The sequence below is a fragment of the Ostrea edulis genome, chromosome 1 (genome assembly GCF_947568905.1).
Source record: "Ostrea edulis chromosome 1, xbOstEdul1.1, whole genome shotgun sequence".
Classification (NCBI taxonomy): Eukaryota; Metazoa; Mollusca; class Bivalvia; order Ostreida; family Ostreidae; genus Ostrea; species Ostrea edulis.
Genome location: NC_079164.1, coordinates 15,685,209 through 15,710,221, shown reverse-complemented (window position 1 = coordinate 15,710,221; position 25,013 = coordinate 15,685,209). Strand labels below are relative to the sequence as shown.

General features: G+C 37.1%; 1 protein-coding gene across 3 annotated transcripts in view; it reads left to right on the top strand.

Moving 5' to 3' along the window:
- Positions 1 to 22,834, top strand: part of LOC125661822 (G-protein coupled receptor dmsr-1-like) — a 35,851-nt gene extending 13,017 nt beyond the window's left edge. Inside the window, exons 1-2 of one of the 3 annotated variants that reach the window (XM_056152897.1) lie at positions 9,460 to 9,682; positions 21,557 to 22,834. In XM_056152897.1, the coding sequence (XP_056008872.1) occupies positions 21,574 to 22,704 (1,131 nt within the window). In that variant the 5' untranslated portion in view covers positions 9,460 to 9,682; positions 21,557 to 21,573 and the 3' untranslated portion in view covers positions 22,705 to 22,834. Of the gene's footprint in view, positions 1 to 9,459; positions 9,683 to 12,280; positions 12,858 to 21,556 lie in introns of those variants that run through there. The other 2 variants (XM_048893945.2, XM_048893935.2) reach the window with 2 other exon arrangements.
- The last annotated feature ends 2,179 nt before the right edge of the window (positions 22,835 to 25,013 follow it).

Below are 25,013 nucleotides of genomic sequence, written 5' to 3'. Positions count from 1 at the left end.
TATCTTCTTTTCAAAATCACGATGTCATTCAATGAATTCTAAATGATAAAAAATTCAAGCCATAATAGTTATAAACTGAATTTCGAATAAAGTAATCCCCCTTACTCGATTTTCCTTAAAAAAATACAAAGACTCAATTGTATACTACATTTTTACTTAAAATAGATCTTATAATTTGACAATTTGTTTGTTTCAAAATCCCCTTTCGACAAATAAGAAAAAACACCGCACGAACTTTTATTCATGGACAGGTAACATTATTGTTATTTATTCATTTATTTCAAAATGAAAAATCCATTTTCGTATATTTTCTTCTCAGTAATCTGATTTCAGTTCACAATCTTAGGTGAATTTCCCTTTTACCCCAAAATAAAAACATGCTCTGCCGTGCCGCGGTGAATTGGTGATTTGTCTGTTAACTAGATTTGAACGATGGAAAGTGCAGCATTGTAAAACTTAAAAATATTGTGTGTCGAATCAAAAGCAGTTAATATAGTCTTGTTCCACCGCGACCAAGTACCGTGTTGGCCTACCATAAGTGACTGAGGCGTGAGTTCTGAATGACTATGTGGAAAAGAACGGTTTGAGGGAACGAACGGTATTAAATGAGAACGGAACACTTTGGTGTGGGAACGGAACGCTGAACGGTTTGGTGTGGGAACGGAACGCTGAACGGTTTGGTGTGGGAAAGGAACACTGAACGGTTTGGTGTGTGAACGGAACACTGAACGGTTTGGTGTGGGAACGGAACGCTGAACGGTTTGGTGTGGGAAAGGAACGCTGAACGGTTTGGTGTGGGAACGGAACGCTGAACGGTTTGGTGTGGGAACGGAACACTGAACGGTTTGGTGTGTGAACGGAACACTGAACGGTTTGGTGTGGGAACGAAACACTGAACGGTTTGGTGTGGGAACGGAACGCTGAATGGTTTGGTGTGGGAACGGAACACTGAACGGTTTGGTGTGGGAACGGAACACTGAACGGTTTGGTGTGGGAACGAAACACTGAACGGTTTGGTGTGGGAACGGAACGCTGAATGGTTTGGTGTGGGAACGGAACGCTGAGTGGTTTGGTGTGGGAACGGAATGCTGAATGGTTTAGTCTGGGAATGGAACGCTGAATGGTTTGAACGGAACGGTTTGATGTGGGAACGGAAAATTAAGTCTTTGTATTTGTTTAGGGAACGAGACACTAGGAGTTGCTAGAGTAACGGTGTACATGAACTATTCTACGGGAGAATGGACACGGAGTCCACACTACATGTCCCCGTCTCAGGTGACATTGGCTTCCTTGATATTCCCTCTAAATTTTGACAGGAGTCTTCAAAGTCTTTTAATGTACGTGTACCGAATGGGTAACATTACACATACCATCAACACGATAAGTCACCATGACCATATAAAAATGCGACCATTCCCCTATCGAATTTAAACGCAAAATAAATAATTTTATATGAAAATAAGTATTATTAACGTTTTTCAAATTAAGATTCTTAATTATTATTCACTGTGAAATTGCATGTACAGGTATTGATGTATTTAAAATGATCTAAATGAAAGGTGAAGATAACGAACAGTGATCAATCTCAAAACTCCTACAAGCAATACAAAATAGACAGTTGGACAAACACGGACCCCTGGACACACCAGAGGTGGGATCTGGTGCCTAGGAGGAGTAAACATCCCCTGTCGACCGGTCACACCCGCCGCGAGCCCTATATCTTATTCAGGTAAACGGAGTTATCCGTAGTCAAAATCAGTGTGCCAAGAACGGCTTAACAATCGGTATGAAACACGTCAGAGAGCATTTGACCCAATGATAGGTTGTATTGACGAACTAGATCGTTATAACAACCATAGAATTTGCGAAATGCTGACTTCAATCGAGACTGTTGAAACCCCTGTACCATCAACTTGTTTGTCAGTAGCTTACCTCGATTTAAAAACTGACTATACGCAGAACAAGCTTTTGCATATCGAATCAGTTGAGATATGTAAACACCATATGCATCTGATAATGGAATATTGCTACATAAATATAGGAAGTTGACGATGGAGAAGCTGAAATCATCCCAAAAAATATAAACGGATTACCGCGCTATATGTATATATAATTTAATGTGCATTTGTATAGTTATGAACCATTGATTTAAAGTCTACACATCATACAGGTACAAACGGAATTCCTCTATTTCTTTTTTTTTTTAAAGCATCTGCAAAAAAATTTCATAACATTTTTTTTGGTTGAGGGTGACAGTGTAATTTAAAGCGGATCTGAAATGACCTAATGTGATTTAAAAGAGTTGTTTTCTATTGACTCCATTAGATACTTGTACTTGCAAATATTCCCACGCAGAATTTAAGGCTCGTATAACTGTCTGTATTAATTTACTTTCATTCCCCTTCCTTACATTTGAAAATATTCATAATTTTGATTAAATTTTTGTTTATGATATCGAGACCAAACCGTTCGTTCCCATCTTGACCCGAAGCGTTCCTTTTTCGATGAGAACCGTTCGTTTCCTATCTCAAATCGTTCCTTTCTTAATGAGAACCGTTCGTTCCCTATCGCAAAGCGTTCCTTTTTTCGATGAGAACCGTTCGTTCCCCTTTTCTAAGCGTTCCATTCTCGATAAGGACCGTTCCGTTATCGCTGAGAACCGTTTCCTTCAAACCGTTCAGCGTTCATTCCCCAAACAAACCCATTCATTCCCAAACCGTTCAGCGTTAGTTCACCGTTCCACTGGTGCAGTAGCACGCTTCAAGGTCTGTACATAGATTAAATTTTCCTTTGAAAGCTGGGGTGGTTTCAAAACGAGGGGGAAAAAAATTGAAACACGCATGGATGCTTCAAACCTAAGACGCTTAAAAAATTGGTAGTGATTGCTCCTTCGCCAAACGCTCGGCATATAGAAGTGAGAATCACGGGTCTTTCGGATATGACCTTAAAAACGGAGGTCCCGTGTCGCGGCAGGCGTTGGCACGATAAAGAACCCTCACTGCTACGACCCTGGGCGCTAAGCATTGTTTTAAATCTGTGGTACTATACAGCTGGTGATGTCTCAATATGAGTGAAAAATTCTCGACGGGACGTAAAAAAAACAATATGTATAAATATATTATATATACGACATATAGGAATCAGAAATAACCATGATTCATGAATTCGGTGATAATTTGAAGTGAACATTAAATTTCATACCCTTTCATTTATGTCCTGGAACAGATGGTTAGGTGCTATTAATAACTGAACACAATATTTGAATTTAATGGCAAATGGGATGCCCGTGTAGTCCGGAAACTCTATCTAACGCTGTTAATGTGAAAAACATGAGCACAAATTCATGGATGATTCCGATTGAAATGACGGACCAGAAAAGGGGAGATAATTCACAGCAGTGGATGTTTCAATGTCGTAATCATTACAATCATTTTTAAGGAAATTGGAAATCTCGACGCATTAAAACGCCGCTAGTATTTAACGGCCTTTTGAAAAGGGGAATATACTAGTGATTTTCTAGAGTCCGAATAATTTCTTTTAAATTGACTTATTTACGAAAGAATTCCTAACTTTGGACAGAGGCAGAACAACCTACAAAGTCAAGAAGACCTACAAGTGTTTGTTTGCAATCACTGATTGAAAATAAGCTGCCCAGAGCAGAAATCGATAGAGGTCTCCTCAATGTATTCCAGTCCATATGACTGCAGCCCATTCCTGGTAACATTATATAATATCGGTTAAAGTTTCAAGAGATCTTGCAGTATATCTGGGTTAATCAAAATCTGGAAACCCTTTAATGCACTTTACCTTGTCAATCTTTTCTGCCAAAGATCGTTGTATGAAAGATTTTTCCCACCGTCAAAGTTCTATAACATTTGATATCATAATGATATTTGCCTCATTACAGTTAATGTCAAGGTAGACTACAGTGCCTAAAGATTGGCTTTATGAACGTCTTGCAGGAATAGAAAATTGCTAGCTTCCTGAGACGAGTTATGGATAGCACAACGTTTGGTAATTTGGTGTATCTGCTGTTTCATCAGTACCAGGCTGTATAGTACCAGTACATTTGTTTGACCATTGTCTTATATGTCGTAAACATCGGAATTACGTGACTATAAAAGGCACGGTTCTGTGGTAAACATCGGAATTACATGACTATAAAAGGCATGGTTCTGTCGTAAACATCGGAATTACGTGACTAGAAAAGGCACGGTTCTGTCGTAAACATCGGAATTACATGACTATAAAAGGCACGGTTCTGTGGTAAACATCGGAATTACGTGACTAGAAAAGGCACGGTTCTGTCGTAAACATCGGAATTACATGACTATAAAAGGAACGGTTCTGTCGTAAACATCGGAATTACGTGACTATAAAAGGCACGGTTCTGTCGTAAACATCGGAATTACGTGACTTTAAAAGGCACGGTTCTGTCGTAAACATCGGAATTTCGTGACTTTAAAAGGCACGGTTCTGTCGTAAACATCGGAATTACGTGACTATAAAAGGCACGGTTCTGTCGTAAACATCGGAATTACATGACTATAAAAGGCACGGTTCTGTCGTAAACATCGGAATCACATGACTATAAAAGGCACGGTTCTGTCGTAAACATCGGAATTACATGACTATGAAAGGCACGGTTCTGTCGTAAACATCGGAATTACATGACTATAAAAGGCACGGTTCATATGGGACCGTGTTTGGTCCTGTAAACATCTTAGTGATTCAAAGTTTATGATTTTCACGTTTTCAGTATAAGAATATTTAGAAAGTGCATGAAAGGTGAAGATAACGAACAGTGATCAATCTCACAACTCCTATAATCAATACGAAATAGATAGTTGGGTAAACACGGACCCCTGGACATACCAGAGGTGGGATCAGATGCCTAGAACGAGTAAACATCCCCTGTCGACCTGTGACATCCGACGTGAGCCCCATATCTTGATCGGGTAAACGGAATCATTCGTAGTCAAAATCAGTGTGCCAAGAACGGCCTAACAATCGGTATGAAACAAATCAGACAGCATATAACTCAATGATGGGTTGTATGGGTAAACTAGATTCTTATAACGACCATAGAATTTGCGAAATGCTGACTTCAATCGAGACTGTTGAAACCCCTGCACCATCAACTTCTTTGTCAGTAGCCTGCCTCGATTTTATTTATATTGTATATTGAATTTAAAAATAATTCATCTACAGATTTGTATGATCGTTTTTAAAAGAAAGAAAAAATACAAGTTTCGTGAATGTTTGTAAACTGTGCTGCCAGATAATCAGGGGCGGCTATCCGTTAATTTGATTGGTGGTCGCCACATACCGGAAGTGGGACGTAAAACAACTTACTAACAAAAAGCTTTGTATTAGGCACATATGGGAATCTGTTTGATCTGGAAATCAACAGAGTCATTATAGAATCATTATAGATATAAAGGGAACCTAGGTCTTTGTATGGTGATTCGTTATTTTTTTTATTGACCTTGCGTTATCTAGAGTGCCCCTAACTTTGACGTATACATGTGTGCACCCGAAGTCACAGTATATCCTTAAATTAGAACCCTTCATTTTGTCTGACCTTGACGTATTTGCTTTACCAAAATCAAACCCAGATTTCTCCTTACTGTCCGACCTTCACAAGTTTTCTTACCTTGACGTGCGCCTTTAGCAAACATCAAATGCAAATCTCTCCATTTTTGTCTAACCTTGACACACCAGTATATGCACTAAGGTAGCTGTAGGTCTTTATATTCTATCTGACCTTGACACATACATGTATATCCTGAGCCAAGATCACTTTCATTTTGATTCCGAGGAAAGAGGTTGATCAGTCTGACCTTGAAGTATGTCCTTTGGCACTCTTTACCCCCAGCTAACCGACCATCTAATTAATGTAAATGGATATATCCACCGAGGCAGTGGTTTTTGTACACAAAAAAAAAAACACAAAAAAGCCCACACACACATAGCGGTGATCATTTTTGTAATTATATGAATTCGAAGTCAATTTTATTATTATTTATGTTTATTCAGGGATATTTTTTTCGCTTTAGATATATATTTTTAATATTTAGGGGGACTCATGTCGTCTATGTGTTTGTATTACTTGTGGAATACGGAATGATCTAAGAGAGCAAGAATATATCTTCTTTTCACACACAGGACTTCATGAGTGGCTGGATGCTGAACAACATCTCTCTCTCTCTCTCTCTCTCTCTCTCTCTCTCTCTCTCTCTCTCTCTCTCGTCGATCCCTAGGCTAGTTATGTATCGTATAAAAAGTTTCCAGCATGTGCTTAAAATGCATCCAGCTGAAACGCACCTTGCACAAAATCAACTCCAGCCCAACATATAGTTTTCAATGAAATAAAGTACGTCAATGGGTTCTGTCTAAGATAGGTTGGAACACAGGTAAATAGGTCATGGACGTCCAGGCTTTTCTACAGGGCGCGGTGTCAGATCCGATCTGATTGCTATGCTAATTAATGTCACTTCTAACTTCCTGCTAGTCCAATCTCACCCGCTCACGTGAGTTGTGGCTCTATAATGATTATGGACTCGATATTTACCGGCTAATCGAGAGAGAGAGCTGTCTTTTGGTTTTAATATAATAAACATTATTAATTTCCTGATGCTACTCTCACACAAACCCGTGCTGCCCTTCAGGTTCAATAATTTAACTTATCTCTAATTGAATTCAAGACCTGTACAGTAAACTAAAGACTGTTTTTACTTTTCAACATGTCCATAAAAGATTTGAGTTATGTCCAATTATTTGAAGATGGGTCTAATTAATAAAAGAGAATAAGTTCAAATATTACAAAACATAAGATATTTCTAAACTCGATATTCTCAAATATTTGACTCTATCTTCAAATTATTAGCCTATTTCTAAATCAATTAAAGAAAGGGTCAAATTCTACTAATGATGGGTCTGTTTTCTTATGTCTATTTCTAACTGAATTGAATCAATCTATATTTATTTATTGAATTTAACCTTTCTTTAATTCGTTTAGAGATATGTTCAATCTTGATATCAAAGGATAGCTTGATAGGATTTCAAAACTATTTCATGTATATGGAGACATCACATTTATGCATTGTTCAGTATACAACTTTCACTTTCACTTTCAAATAAAAGACAATCACATTAAACCCCCATGTAATCAATACAATACGTGTACTTTCTACTTTTATTCAACCAAGGACGTCTCCGTATGAGTGAAAAATTCTCGAGAGGGACAATAATCAATCAAGGCTTCTAAACTCCAATGTCTGATTTTATTTCAAAATTCACTATAATCATATCCACCCGTGCATGTACGGATTAATGTGTAGTAGTCATTAAAATAAAAGCCGTCACGCCCGGCACGTGGAAGTTGAATGGAATCACACTTTCTGGATTACAAATGTTCAATATGGGATGTTGGTTTTAATATTCATTACATTGTCCTTGAGTTACACAACTCATCGGAATACATCTAGTACATATATGTCTAATTTTCAAATTATTGAAATCTTTTAAATATATTGATATCAATGAATATAAAGTATCATTATGATACCAAGAATTCGAATTATTAGTATATAATATGTCGGTTTTATATCAAAATTTCCAATGATATAAAAAAAAAGATTAAGAACTCATGATATGAATACATGTAATCCGTTTTGTTGCATGTAATGAGAGGAAGAATGTAATATTGCATTAAAACAAGTCCCCAGTCAGCTGATAGATGTTTTCAAAGTCATGGACCCTGTTCTGCCGTTCTTTGTGATTTACATTAGTCATGAAGTCTTTGGGAAGACATCACGAGTCAATTCGTTGGTGTTTAGTATTCCCAATAGTACAAGATTTGGATTTGATGATAGAAGGCAGCACGTGCTTTTTAATACTGCTAACCAAGTACATTTGAAATGCAAACAAAAACGTATGCATGCACCTCGCATGCACGCACACACACACACACACACACATACACATTTATGTATGAGCTACTTTTAGAAGGGGATCAAGCTCGGATGGGCACGTTTCCCGAAAGTCAATAACTTGAGAAAATGCAACGGACCAGACCGGGATTCGAACCCGGGCCCCCTGAATCTCTAGTCAGGTGCTCTACCATCTGAGCTATCTGGCCACCCGGGTTCGAATCCCGGTCTGGTCCGTTGCATTTTCTCCCTTCCTGTTACATTTGGTGCCGTAGACCAGCCCCTGGAACTGACAGGTGAAAATGCCTGCCAGGGGATAAAGATCCTGGGTTGATGTCTTCAGGTGTGAAGACATTTAAGGAGGGAGGAATGTAGCGGTCAGCCGGGTTCGATCGCCGGTGGCCAGTTAGCTCAGTTGGTAGAGCACCTGACTAGAGATTCAGGGGGCCCGGGTTCGAATCCCGGTCTGGTCCGTTGCATTTTCTCCCTTCCTGTTACAGTTGTAAGGAATAACAAAATCACTGATACCAAATATTCGAGTTAATGATATAAAAAATAATAATTTTTGATATCAATAATTCGAATATATATCAATAATCATTTTAATAGCATTAAGACGAATAATTGATATCAGTGATCAAGCAATAAATAAAATAAACAACACCCCCACAGTGCATGGCCAATGAAAACAATTGATCGGCTACAAAAAGGTAATACTGCCACTGTGGTTTGGAATATGGTTCGATTTAAAAAGGCTGTGTCGCCGGGTTTGAGCATGCAATTCTATTAAATTTGTACGTTCCTAAACTTTACGCAACAACGTGCAAAAGTCATGAATTTTATTCTATTTATCATGATCTGGTCTCATCATCATAGATAAATTATGTACTCCTTCGTGGATAATTTCAAATACGCAAAACTTATTCAAATTATTTACAGTATTACATACAATATTTTGAAAGGACTATACTTTGCGGCGTATGGTGTTTTAGAAGAAAAGAATGGAAATTATATTCCGATATCCTTAGTGGTTTCTGGTTACGATATCTTGTTAGCTTACAAACCAAAGATTGATACCAGAAAAATCTACTAGTTTAAGTATTGATTAAGTATATAAAATATATAATTTGAGGTAGGGTTTATGATTATTACGTAAATATTCTTTAAAAGTCTTGATAAGCATCACTGAAACACCCTTAAGTTGCTCTCCCAGCTCTCTATCTTTTTAATTTCAATGTTTACCATCTTAATTATTTCTTTCGTGATTCTAATGTTTAGGTTATAAAGATGGTAATTTCATGAGATGAAACAAAAAAGGTTATAAACTCTATAGAAATTTTGAAATGCAAAAAAAAAAAAAAAAGTCACAACGGATGCAAAAATAAATTTTGTGAAAATTTATAACAAATCAGACTATTTCACTTGTGTAATACATGTGTACATTTATGATGGGAAATTAAGCATCTTAATTATTTGAATCAACGAACTGTTGAATTTTAGGTGCAAAAACATGTAAAATTTTCTTGAGACTTTCACGCTTGGTAGCGACTATCCTAAAACCCACGTCACTGCAATTTAGAATGTCTTGTTTAAATCTATTCATTAGATAACCGAGACGACTCATTGACCTTTCTGTTTGACCATTCCTTTTCAAGGATACTGGTAGTTGATTATCCAAATCGTCTAGAAAAGAAGATGCCTCGGATCAGACCGTCATCAATTTGGATATTACTCTCCGAAGTCACAAGGTCACTGTATCATTAGGAGTGTCGTTTTTAAGTTTACGGTGGTATATGACGGTCGAGAAATTGATTATTAACATTTTCTTAAATTAAGAAGTCCTCAAGACAGACGATCAAGCTATGGCAGTAAGAAAGAAATTCGAGTTTTAAATATAAAATTGAATTCTAACATCTGTACAGACGCCCACATTAACAAAATCAAACAGTTCATTAATAGAGACGACATTTTGTGTCAGCTTGATGAGAGTGTTTCATTTCATGTTACATCGTTTTGTAATATTAGTGAGCACACTTTTTGGTGAACTTTGATGTATGCAATCCTAAAGATTTCGGGATTTCGATGCGTCAAACTGATTCATTGAACGTTTTTATTAACTTACAAAAGGTCCAGGGGTTACATTGCGAACACTCATATAAATGCAGTTTCTCAAGTAAAACCCTTTTCTTCCCCTGCCGTCATAGTTTGAACAAACTTGAATCTGCACTACTAGTAAATCCTTGCATTTTCATTTGAGAAATTAACGAAAAGATTCAAAGTTCAATGTATTTCTATGTAGAATTGTACACCCCTAATTGTGGCCACAGAGGTCATGGTTTAAATTTTGAACAAACTTAAATTTACTCTGTAGTGGATGTTGCTTATTATTTACCCCTGCGGTCCTGGAGAGGAAGAAATTGTTTTATTTATGCATATAACACGCCCTGTTCTGGGAGGATAGTTTGAGCGAAGTTAAATCTTTAGCATGCTTGTATGAGGGAGTTTTCATGCGAGGATTGATTTTCCTGCTTCTGTCTTTTCGGAGGAATAATAGATTGCAACTGACTGCTCTGTGAAAAAATGTCAAATACAGGAGAACTACATGTAAATTAATTAACAACTAATTACGCATATAAAACTGTATGATAGTAGAATTAGTAGTTAGCCGTAGTTTACTATAGTAAATCAAAACATCACAAAAGAAAGTAAAGGTATCAAAACTATCGAAATAAAGCATAGCGTCAAAAAGTTTTTTATTGTAATAATAAACCAAAATATCATCATTATGTTTTACGACATAGATAAGTTTTACAAGAGCAAGTCAAGGTATCAAAGTTTTTACTCAAGATAAGTAAGTATCAAAGTTTTACCATAAGTATCTAAAGTTTTACCGTAAGTATCAAAATTTTACCATAAGTATCAAAGTTTTACCATAGGAAATCAAGTAAATCAAAGACTGTAGTTAACTTTAGCATAAAAGATTTCATAGTTCAACCCCCACTCAAGAATAAATAAGATATAATTTTTGGACGTTCGAGGCACATTTGTGCTCATATTTGTGGTTTCTCTGCAGAAGTTCATATATATCTTGTGGCTTCCTTATGGAACAGAATTCCCCGTGAACCCACTAAATTCTGGTCGACAGCAAACATGTTTACTAAGCCTTTAAAATTTCGGGTCTGAACTAGACAGTACACACAAGTCATTGATTGATTGTCTTGCTATTTCTATGCTAACGTAAGATTTATTATTTGCATGTGTTTGACAGCCTGTGTTGGTCGATGACAGGATGACAGAGTGATGGTTTATGAAATATCAAACTCAGAACAGGTGGCTTGACACCATAGGGACGGAACAGGGCCCTGTATTTTAACATGGCGGGGATAGAAAGGGATCTGGTATAGCGGACGCAGAATGGGGTCTTGTATTCTTACATGAAGGGGGTAGAACAGGGTTTGGTATAGTCTGACAAGATGGGAACGGTACGGGGTCTTGTATTTTGACACAGTGGGGACACATGTAGGGCAGAGTCCGATAATCTGACACGATGTGGACGGTACGGTCTATGGAACGGCGCGGAGATGGAACGGGGATGTGATAGGTTGGAACGGTGGGGCTCAAAATAGGGTCTGGTAGACGGAACGGGGTCCCGAACAGCAGGGACGGAACAGGTTATATATATTCTGACACGGCGGGGAAGGAACAGAGTCTAGTCGCCTGTCATGACGGGAACCGTTACTCCGCATGGTGTGAATTTATCACATCAAACTCGTTTTCAAACTTCTTTATCAGTTGATGACCAATCGTAAAGACTGTTACAACTCTCACATTTCCACGAGCACCCCCGTTCGGTAAAAAAAAAATCGTACATATTTTGTCTACCGTTGTCAGCTGCACATGAAGCATTCTGGGATAACTTGATTAAAGGAATAACGATTCCTCGGTGTTTCTGAGAGCCGTAATCCTATCATTCTGCTTCTTACCGCGACCCGATCTAGAACCCACGCTATGCACAGCCAATTAACATCCGTAACACGGGTCTTACAGACACATAAACGACATTATCTACTGTGTTTTCGAGCTGAATCGATATTTAAAAAAAAAAATTCGATATTTGGTTGATGTACCGTACAGCCAGTATCGGCGGGTATAAGGTAAGATCATAGTGGGAGGGGTTTTACAGCCCGTATCGGCGGGTATAAGGTAAGATCATAGTGGGCGGGTTTTTAAATCAATTTATCGACGGATGCTCACATCACCGTAGTTTGTGGTACAAAAAAAATACGGAAGCAGTCATTCCAAATCTTGCAAAAAATATATTGTTACTTTGAAATGGATCCGGAATATATTGTTTAATTGACCGTACCAATCTCCTCCTTGTCTCCGGTGCAGTTGCAAATCTCTCGCACAATGCTGCAATTCCAATTACGCGGATATCGTAAACTACGGGCTATCGGTGGTCGGGACATTTAGATTTTATGTAATGGATGTCGTGTGCATGTTTAATTCAGATTGACTATTCCTTCGATAGAAAATGAGGAAGGGGAGGCATTCATAGTCAGAAACACGCAGCAGGAATTGAAGAAGAAAAACCATATAACTATTATGCCTTTTGATATAGTAGATTTTCCTTAAGTTTGATTTTGAACGAAATAACTTTAAATTTGTAATATATTTCTAGAGTTTTGATAATTGACTTTGTTAAGCTGATTGTGCGATAAATTCATATAGCGATCGACATGGAAATTATTCTTTGGAGGATTACTCAGTTTAGAAATGAATTATTGATGTGATGTATGAAATCTGTGAAACTGGAGCTTCTGCAACCTGTCATTAATTTTGTGATGTAAGGTTCACACCTCATCGTACAGAAATATGGAAATAATGGACACCTACACGTAAACAGGCATTCTGAAAGGAAAGGTATGTACCTGTAGTACTGCGAGAGTTCCACGAGAAAGAGATGAGTGGGACGAATCCCGTGGGTATTAGTGTGACGAGATTATACAGGCTAGGTATGGTCAGGGTCCCTTCAAAGTACAAGAGATGGGTCCTTGTGAAAAGGCCTCAGCGTTTATTTGACTGGAAGAGTAGTTTACATAGGTTTTTATTTGGTATATGTATATTTTGACTTAATATATGTAGATTTTGACATGATATATGTAGATTTGGTCTTAGTATATATAGATTTTTATTTGGTATATGTAGATTTTGACTTGGTATATATAGATTTTGTATTGATGTAGTGTTAAGATATAAATTTCAGTTCTGAAAACACATGAGGGTATGAACCTCGACGCTTCACGTCGGCACACTTCATGAAGCACGTTAACTTTTTTAAGGAATTTGCCGCCTGAGCTTTTGAGTACAATTGCGCAGGATGCTACAACTAAGTATTCACTAGTTCAATATTGATCCCATTGGTGCAAACATATTACACATTTATTGCTGAACCCTATCCAGTTGAAATTTTTTGTGTCAATTCAAATTTTGAAAGGTTTGACAGGGACTATATCTTGTGGCGGAAGGATTCACAAATTAAAAAGTTCTAATTCTGCATGATATTACAGTTTCTGTTTCATCCAATGTATCGTCTATTTTTATACCCCTATACGTGTATTTCAGTTTTATAATTTATGATACAGGTAGTCTAAACTTGGAACTAGTTCAAATGTTGTAATAACTTGGTTGATATATTTTTCCAAACAGAACACCGATTCTTAAAAAAGTTTTATTTAATTTATTCGAAATTTTGTATAAAAATTCTGTATTTTCGCCAATAATTCAAAAATTTGATTCCCAACCCCCACTTTTTGAAGTTGCATTTTAAATTGGAAGACCAGACCTTGAAAATTATGTAAAATTTTAGAAATTGACATTACTCCTAATATGTCCTTTTAAACTCTCAATTTTGATATCATGAAGTTTTTCGTATCTCAAGTGCAAAAAGATCATTATTTATTTCCTTTACTAGTATTAATTTCTTTTTCATCTGTAGTGTTAGAGGACATGATTATATATCTATTTTATGTAATGATTGATTTGTGTTGCTTATGTTGTGTTGACACTAACAGAAAAATAAAGTTTAATTGAATAAATTTTAAGTGCAAAAAGGTCATGTTTAGAACATTATAGCTCAATAACAAGCGTTGCGACCCCAATTTTTTCTTTTTAATTTCCTAATTCTCCTTCAATGTAGAAATCAAAAATACACTTCCCAAAAAATTGACATTACTCCAAATGTCAGGTGCGAACCTCTTTAATTATTATTATTATTTTCCGCGGTTCTGTGTTCCTTTCTGTCGGAATCCCCATCTGTTAAAATAGACGTTCTATATTTATCAAGATTCATACACGCATGGTTCACAACTGCAACGCATTCATGAGGAAATGGCCATCCTTACAATTGGTAAAGATATCAAGGGTAAAATCATTGGAAATATAAATATATAGTAGTAGACATGAATTTGGACTTAATGTATTATATACTGGAACATGTATGTAGAATTTGACATATTTATTGATAGATTTATTTTATAAACAATTTCACATGAAATATTACAAACTATACGAACAAAATATGATATCATTGAATTTTTTTAATAAAGTTTTTTAAAAAACACTATTTTGTTGGGATAAGGTTAATATTTGTACACAATATTAAAATAATAAAAAGAATGATATTGTACATGTAGTACCTGGAAAACCCATAAACCTTATTTCCAGTGATGAATACTTTAAATCATATTACAAAAATAACGATTTTGGTTTAAAACACCTTTATCCAGTAAAAACGTCTCTCACGTAAAAGCAGCTTTACACTTTGTTATCCTAATGGACGCTAGCAACATACTGCAGTCCTTAATCTCATTATAATGAAAAGATTCAGATTGACGGGGCTTAATGCGCGCTACATTGAAATTCATAATTGAGACAGGCCCTATATCTCTAGAAGATACAGTTGTCTTAAGCTTAAAATGTTCAGACAAGTAAGTAGGGTTTTTGTCATCAGAAATATAAAGGATAGGCAGGTCACTGATCATGCGATTGGGATATGGTATATCAAAAACTCAACGTCATCACAGCCTACTTATCTACGAACTGCGTCTGGTAGTAGACTATGATGTTGTATAGCAGTTTGTACCAATCGTAACTACTTGGCTATTTCCGTAACCGAGTCTTCTTACCGGTGACGGAAATAAATTGGTACCCTGTTGACCTCGCTTCTCTCGTGTACAACAGGTAAGCGCCAATTTTTGACAGCCAAGATTTGGGCTGTATCGTTATCTCACGCGTATGACGAAAGTTCATTTCAAAACAACAACGACGCTAGCGATGACGTCGCAGTCGACTACATTACGTTACGAATATATACGGTGAAGTATGAAGCGCGAGATTCGAGAAAGCTACAACGGCGCTACCCAATCTAATTAAAATCAAACTTCTTAGATCCGCGCATTATACTCTGTGTACCATTCGGAATCTCTCCAGTGCGACATGAAAATCAATTGACCAATGAAATCGGCTTATTTGCGCTAATCAAAGTACCGCTTTCGTTTCAATCGGATCACGCGCTCATCCTTTTCCGTAACATTTGCGGTTACGGAAATAGCCGAATAGTTACGATTGCTTTCGTTTGTGTGTAGCACCAATCAGCGGGGAAGCAGTTTATGACGGAAAAAGACGAGCGCATCATACGATTGCAGTTTGTACGTTATGATGTCACAGTGGTAAGGCTCTCAAACCCTAGCGAATGAGAAAATAGTTGAGGCGTGATTTTTGACATTTTTTTCTATTTTCTACATTGTCTTTGGTGATCAGTCCTGGATTTCTAAAGAAAGACTTAAGTCGAAACTGGGACTTAAGTCTGAGATCCCAGTGAACTCAAATAAAAGACACCACATTATCACACCTCAGACAAAATTGTTGAAATCTGATTGGTCAGATCTTGGTCACATGACGCCGTGAAAAAAACCGTATCATGCGAGTAAAATCCGTATTGGGCGAGTAATTTTATTTATCGTCGGGTTCGACTTGCAGCCGTTTCAAAAGGAAAGACATTTGACTAAGTTGTATGATATAGACTCCCACATATACAGTTAGAGGTCTTCGACGTGATAAATTCGTTACACAGTTAGTTAGTGACCTGATACGGAAAAATACATGGTGTGAAAAGAAAACCCGTATCGGGCGAGGCGAAATACATGGTGTGAAAAGAAAACCCGTATCGGGCGAGGCGAAGCCGAGCCCGATACGGGTTTTCTTTTCACACCATGTATTTTTCCGTATCAGGTCACTAACTAACTGTGTAACTAATAGTGTCTCCCATATCTGTTTCATATTTGAACATTTTATTGACTATAGATGTTAACGGCAAACTATAACAACTCACCTTTATGACAAACTGGATGATTTCAACTTCTCCATCATAAACTCCCAATATTCATGAAGCAATATTTCATTATCACCTGCACATGGTGTGTATGTCTCTCAAATGAATTGAAGAGCATGTTCTGTGTTTGGTGATTTTTTTTTAAAAATCTATGCAGTCTACTAACAAACACGTTGGTGTTATGGGGGTTCAAAAGTTTCGTTTAAAATCAGAATTTTACAAATTATATGGTAGTTATAATGATCTAATTCGCAAATACAAGTTGTCATTGGGTCGAATGTTGTCTGAAGTGTTTATATCAATTGTTAAGCCGTTATTTACATACTGATATTACGGAGCACTCCGTTTACCCAATCAAGATATAGCTAGGGCTCACGGCGGGTGTGACCAGTTAACAGTGGGTGCTTACTCCTCCTAAGCTGGAAGACAGAATACACACAACTTGTTGGATATAAATCATTTTAAACCACAAACCATGGGAGATCCTATATATATTGAATGATGATTTGACTTGGTGTATCAGAGAATGATATATGTAGATTTTCACCTGGTGTACTGAAGAGTGGTGTATGTAAATTTGACTTTGTGTTTTAAAGTATAATATACGTAGATTTTTCGTAATGTATTGAACACGTGTAAACTGGTGGTATAATTATGTAAATATACAGGGGATGGAAAGGATCCAACCTTGAGAAGCAGCTTTTTTATCGCCTCAATTTTTAAAAATGCATTTTTAACCTCCAATAGTATAATAGTTTGAAAAAGACATGCATGAAATCATTTGATTGGATTAAAAAGTACAGTAAAATAAAAGTTGAATGACCCCGACTGATAGTGAACATGAAGTTGAAAAAACTCTTATTATAAAGTTCGAATACAGTGAATTTTGGAAAGATCGCATTAATGTTTGGTATTTCGTGTTAACTATCTTAAATAATTAAAACCTATGGTTTTCAAGTTTTCATTAACATTCTCTTTGGAGATTTTATGGCTTTTGTAGCATACGATTCTGTCATCTATAATGTCGTAAAATGATATTAATTACTAACACAGTCTTATTGACTTAACTAAAGTATATTGCCAATCACGAAGTTCTAGATCAGTATCCTTTCATGGGGTTGGTAAATCCGCATCCAATCAACAGGAACAATATTGCTACGTGTAGCCATGTCCCCTACCACCTCAAAAGGTTGAAGCACAAAAGTCCCATAACTCCTGTAAAATTTCTAGAATAAAAATTGCGGTGGAATATGATCAACTAAATGTGGTGACTAACAATCCTACAAAATTTGAACAAAATCCGTTGAGGGGTTTTAGAGGAGTTGCGTCCACAAAATGAAGTAGGACGGACAGACACCGGTATTTCTATGTCCCCTTCCACGTTGCGGTTGGGGACCAAAATAACACAGATATATAGATAGTTTGCACATCAATTCAAATAGCACAGATACACGGATAGTTTGCATGTCAATTCAAAACGTGATAGGAAGGGGAAATAGGCATTAAGATGTTAAAAATAAAAATCAACAGGTAAACTATGTAATTTTTTTCTCATTTTGATTACGCGAGTCAAAATTATCGCCCAGTTCCGACCCAAAGGGCGAAAATTTACATCATACTACGTGAGGATACTTGCGTTTTGTTACAATGTCAGCATCTAGTCTTGTTGTTCCTAAGTCGGGCCACAGAGGTGGAAATCTGGTAATGACGAACATTACTATATATATATGTAATTAGTATGCACCCCGATGCAAATTTGTTAAGCCTCGTCCCCTCACCCAGCAACCCTGACAAAGGGTCAATTAGCAACAAGTTAATTGCAGTTCATCCCAATAATTTGCAAACATCCCGAAATACGTAGTGTATGTAGTTATTAAGCTAAGACACGTATTCTCTAGCAATACGGGCAATATAATGAAGGTGAGCGTTGTGGCCTATTGACCACTTAGTTTTCTATCACATAGTGCACGTACGCATTCTGATTTCTTTAATTACCAACAAAAGAAGATCTCCCTTGATGCAAATGTTCCGCGATCAAGACTTAATGAAGCCAGCTCTAGTGTGGCGCTAATCATTTCCATTCCGAAGTGTTTTAACACGTAATGCTTCGTAAACTGAATGAATGAAAATTGTTAATAGACTATGATTATAAATAGCATATTCACTCTACGACGTGAAATATAAACATGTAAAGGTTTTTCTACAGAAATTTCAAGCTGTGAGAATTTCGATGTAGTAAATAACCAAGCATGCGAATAAGTGTTAAAACAGAACACATCGCTGGAAACAGTCAATTTAGTTTGTTTGAAGCGAGACCGACCATGGGTTTCTGACGATGTTCACAGTACTGCAATCCTTGCAAAATTCACATGTCGTCGGTAAACTGGCCCCCAGAAATTCATAAATGTCTCCTGTTTAGATCTATGTCATAGATTAGAATTGTCTGATTCCTCTAAACACGTCATCATTTTAAATACGTATTCAGACACTGCACAACGAAATAATGATACTGAAAATAAAGACACTAAGAAAGATAGCTTCACTTCAATTCATATACCAGGGATATATAGACAGAAATATATAAATATTTCAACAAAGTGTTTAGAGTTTTTTCTATCTATCTATCTATCTATCTATCTATCTATCTATCTATCTATCTATATATATATATATCTATATATATAAGAGTTGAATAATTTGATCGTTTTGCGAAATCTCTGGTCAACAATTTCTAGTCATTAGTTTATATTCACTATGTTCAATTTACTTATTTTATGCCATTTTTTACTTCGTCATTTATTTCTCGATGAATAAGTGATTTGAGCTGAATTACAGTGTTACATATATTTCCGCATTTTACAATCTCAAGCGTTAATTATAAATTCGTCAGCCCGGGGCAGTTGTGATTATAAAGACTCAAACCTCAAATATAATGCTCCTGTATACTTTTGTACTTTTCGGTTTCATTCTCTCTACTCATTCTTTCTTTCGTTCTTGTTCAAAAGAGCTACAATTATAAACTATTTATATCAACACACCATTAACATGATGCATCTTTGAGTAGTGCACATGAATATACATCCCCATGTTTATCTTTTTATGAGTTACATTTTCATGAATGAATGCGAATGAATATAGATATAATGATAATATTTATGACTGTATGTTCCCTATGCTTAGTACCTTTAATCGCCGATCAGCTATGTTGTAATTTTAAATTGCAATGTTTATACATGTTTATGCCCTTATGAGCCTATTATTTGGCAATAAACTATTTGTGTTGTATATAATGTAAAATTATACCCCCCCCCCCCCCAAATAACCAACCGTGCAATATTTTCTAACTACTGCTTTACAAACTGTAACTGTTCGTTTGATATGTCGAAGTTGCTATATTTGGATTTGAAAGTGAAAGTGGAAATAAATAATGTTGTTTGGTTGGTTGTCTGTTGTTTAAATCCCGCTCGAGAATTTTTTACTCATATGGAGACGTCACCATTGCCGGTGAAGGGCTGCAAAATGGTGCTTATGGCATTTGAGCAGGGATGGATCTTTATCGTGCCACACCTGCTGTGACAGGGGTTTTCGGTTTTTGCGGTCTCATCCGAAGCACCGCCCCATTTAGTCGCCTATTACGACAAGCAAGGGGTACTGAGGACCTATTTTAACCCGGATCCCCACGGGATAAATAATGTGTAATATAATTAATGTAAAAACAATTTGGAAAATTAACAAAAGTATTAAGTGGTAGCTTTCACAAGGGAGATATAGGTTTCCTCTCAGAGTCAAGATATCGTGAATATATGTGCTTAAATTTTCTAAATTACCTAGACCACAAAAACCTAGGCCGCGCGTTAGAGCAGGTGTGGCACGATAAAGATCCCTCCCTCTTCAAAAGCCGTATGCGTCGAACATAGGTCTATATTTTACAGTCCTTCACCAGCAATGGTGACGTCTCCATATGAGTGAAAATTCCTGAGCGGAATGTTAAACAATATACAATCAACCAACCAACAAATTACTTCATGGTGCAATTTCGATTTGGACACGATTGACGGCAGTAAATCGCTCCGTTGCTGTAAAACGCGACATTCTTCCATTATATATCCTCTCTTGCCCTTGATGAAGGAACTGCCGATATACGTGTTTCACAGTCGAGCGAATGGATGAATGGATTTGATTAATTTTTCATCGCCACTCGTGTTTAACTATCGATTTTGGGATACTGATCTGTATCACCTTTGCGCACGCGCTAATATTAGCTCATGCCATCAAACAAAACCGACATAGTCTCCGTTATAAAAGTACATTTGATATCTACCTGATACGTACATTTGAAGTCTATCATTTGGCTATAGAATTGTGTCACGACTTGTGCTAGAACCAATTCGCATGATGACGGCGGGCAATTACTTGCATAATTCATATATATGCATAAACGCACATAGCCTAATTTCATCTACAGAATAAACTGCTTTTTCTGAAGTGTACATATTTGATAGTAATTTTGTGCTATCAAAGTTCCAGTTATTATAAACAGCACTACCAAATTCCATTCCCTTCGCTTTAATAGTGCGGCAAATCATGTAAATTTTGTCACTTTTTGCATCATAGATGCTGTTATATTTCATATCCAAAAATCGTGCCTAAAGGTTAGTCATAGACATATTCTGTTCTTGGGGCAATTATTTTGCGGAGGTGAATATCAAAATTACATAAACCGTAATTAATACGGGGCATTTAAAGTCTGAAACGCCAAACTCCTAGATTTCTCTGAATGACTACAAACCTGGAGTGAATGGAACTCAAAGACAATGCCAGATGTTTTCGCTGATTTTGTTTTTATCCAATCATTATATTTAATGACTACATTTTAAGAATATCTAATCGTGATGAAAGGAAATTATGACTGTAAATTATCTGCAGCCAGAAAAGCAACAGTTATACAACGGCAACAGGTAGCTGTCGATACTCGCCTGTGTTGCTGAATCATACAATAGAACTACTGCTGATCAGCTAATGGCCCCGATTTTCAAGAATATAGAGAGTGGGGTTTTGATTTATTTTTCCTCTTCACTGAGCGATCTATAAAAGAAGGAATAATTAATGCTGTCTAAATCTAACTCTAGGAGTGCTATACTAAAATGTGTCATAAAATATACATATGTAGTATTCACGTGCTTTTGAATTATTGCCATTTTTATTTTTCATTCTTCCTTTTTTTCTTCAGGGGATTGGGGCTTGATTATGGAGCTGTCACCGAACAACGATTCCAATACTACCACAGTCTCCGACTTGAGTTTGGAACCAAGCAATGGGCTGATGGAATTCGGACATTGGTTTACACGTATCCATGGGTACGCCAGCTTGTTCACGTGTATCTTTGGGATATTTACCAATCTGTTCAACATTTCTATTCTGACTCGGAAAGACATGTGGAATCCAACAAACTGTCTGCTGACATGGCTAGCGGTTTCCGACATTCTCACCATGATCCCATACATTCCCTTCTCATTGCATTTCTACTGCATTCACAATTTTGATGAAATTTCTGAGGAGAAGTTCTCTGAAGGATGGACAACGTACATGCTCGTTCTCGTCAATCTGGCAGCGACTACCCACACTATTTCAATATGGCTTGGCGTCTCCTTGGCGGTATTCAGGTTCACACAATTGCGCAATACAGCGAAAGGACCTTTGGCACGAAGGAGGAGCATGCGCCAAGTGAAATACACTACTGCATTGGTGTATATTCTTTCTACCCTGTGTCTGATCCCGAACTATTTGACCAACAAGGTTGTGCAACAGAATACAGAAACCAACATGACGATTTACGTCCTTAACGATCTAAAATTAGCGACCAATGAAACCGAGGCGATAGTCCTCGCCAACGTTCTGTCGTACGCCATCGTCGCCAAATTTATTCCGTGTGCTCTTATGATCGTGTTCGGGGGTTCACTGTTGTACAGTCTCGGGATAAAAGGACGACATAGAAGAACGCGGCTATCAGCTGGTCAGCCTCCGGCCAAAAGAGGGACGAAGCACTCAAAAACAACCAAAATGTTGTTAGTTGTGATTATTCTGTTTTTAGTCACGGAATTCCCACAGGGTATCGTGATTTTTATGAGTGCCATTGTTCCCGATTTCTACAAGTCTGTGTATGTGCCTTTGGGAGATTTCATGGATTTTCTTGCACTTGTGAACAACGCCATAAATTTTGTATTGTACTGTAGCATGAGTAATCAATTCCGGTCTCGATTTTTGGAGATGTACTGTAACAAGAGACGTGGTTTTAAGTACACCAAGCGGTTTAGCTTTTCTTATTCTTTGTCTTCGTTCACAAAGACATCTGTAGTTGACCATTCCCTGAAGAGGTGAAGCAAGTTTTCAGAAGTGCTGTAATTGCCAAAAAACAGTGATAATCTTATAATCAATCGTTTTTGTATTAAATAGATTGTTCTAAATGTATCATTCCATTGTGATAGATTAAAATGGTCTCGAAAGACAAGACGATGTACAACTTTTCAAAACTGACCAGCGGCCGACAGTCTATTAGCCTAAAACAGGATGTTTCGGGGGACTAGCTATAGACCATTATCCGTCATTTTGACCAGGTTTTATCGTCGGTATATTGTTTTTGTTGTATATTTTCTCCCATCGTTCGTCGATTTCTTCGGATGTGGTGATCGGTATCATAGAGCCAGGCGACCGTCTGCGGATCATCGACCGATAGTCGAATTCCTAGGCGTTTTGGGATTCCAATCCTTACCCGACAGACATCAATGGATGGCAGGGTATCTTGCGATAGGCAACATTTCTGCTGATCACATTTTATAGACCGTCGATCTGTAGTCATTATTGCACCTATGGTAAGCTGTAAAATCGGCCATTGCTCGTTAGACCGACGGCAGCTCATAAGAGACAGGTCTTACTTATCGTTTGACGATGAAAGTCAGTCTGCCGCTAGTCGCTAAATGATTCGAGCGACGATCGACCGAATGGAATACTGACGTCACTATGACTTGCATAGGCAATTTAATTCTTAACCCTTTTTCTACTGCACCTGTCAATATGACCGGCAGCGCGTAAATACGAGACTACGCAAAAGGAGTGTTTCTAAATCTTTGAAACTACGGGCATATGATCTATAATGTATATATCATATATATTTTTAATTCTCTATTTTTCAACTAGGCAAAAACCAATTAAGTAAATGCAAGCATCAAATTAATGAAAAACGTTTGAAGTGAAAGATGTCTTGGTTTAAATATGACGCAACGTTTTGTCTCGAGGCCAATTCCTCCCTCGATATATATATATATATATATATATATATATATATATATATATAAAAGCACTAAAGTTCCAACAACACCCGATACCTCAAAGTGTCGGATCCACAACATGGATACAAGGTCAAATAAAAAAAATTGTACAAAGCACTAAAATGACCAACGACAAAATTTTAATCTGGTTGTTCATGTCGTTGGTCACCAGCGACGTACGGCACCCACCACCTAGCCAGATTGTCAAACCAGTGCGTAAGTCCACTCGGCCACAACGACTTCCCTAAAAAAGGAAGTTTTGTTATGCTCCTAAAGCGCTACTTATACACACTGATGCAATCTCACACTGTCGCTGTGTCATTCAGTGTTTTAAGATATTTTATAAGGAGAGTGGATCTCTCGATGCAATTGTATAGAATATTTAATATAAAGCACAAACAAACAATTATAACACCCAACCTTACGTTTACCCCTAGGATCTAAACGATACTTGTGATAATCAATTAATTAATATATAAAGCACTAAATAATCACAACTATCTTAACCAATCATTGAGTGAAGTGCTGTCTGACTTGTTTCATACTGATTGTTAGACCGTTCTTAGCAAACTTATTCTGACACCGGATTACTCCGTTTACATGATCAAGATATAAGACTCGTGGCGGGTGTGACCGGTCGACGGGAGAGGCTTGCTCCTCCTGGGCACCTGAGTTATAAGATTGATCACTGTTCGTTATCTTCACCTTATATATATATATAATTAAATGGGGAAATTTTACATGTACATTTCATGCACTTTTATTCTCATGTTTAAATAGATCGGCGTTTTACCTACATTTACATATGGAAATAGGGAAAAGTAAATTTGTTCCCTGTCAAATTCCTAACAAACGTATATGTCATATGCCTACCCAAACTCAGGGTACATATAGATTTAAATCGATTTAAATATTATTGTCTTTAAAAATCTCTAAAAATTGCCGATAGAGAAAGGTTTAATGTGGCCGCTGCATGCTACCCAATCACAGGGTGACAGACTGTTTTTCGGCCGCCAAGAAGAAACTCTGGTCGCCCAGCTGTCAGTTTCCCTGATCGATCGTGACCAACGAGATTTGTTTTCTTACAGAAAGACGACAGCTATGATTACCTTTGTTTATTCGCAATATCGAAATGCTTTAATTAGTAAATACTATATAAGGTATTATTACTTGATCAAATAATTGCGTGCGTTCCGATTGGCGGTGATCAATATTCTAAGAAAAATACAACGCTATATTCATATACGCATCCCTTCAAGGTGAATATAACATTTGATTTCTCCAACATCAGACCATTTTGAAAATGTATACGATTTATCTTCTTCTTTTTTTATTATCCAATGAAAACTTGCATCTCTGCTC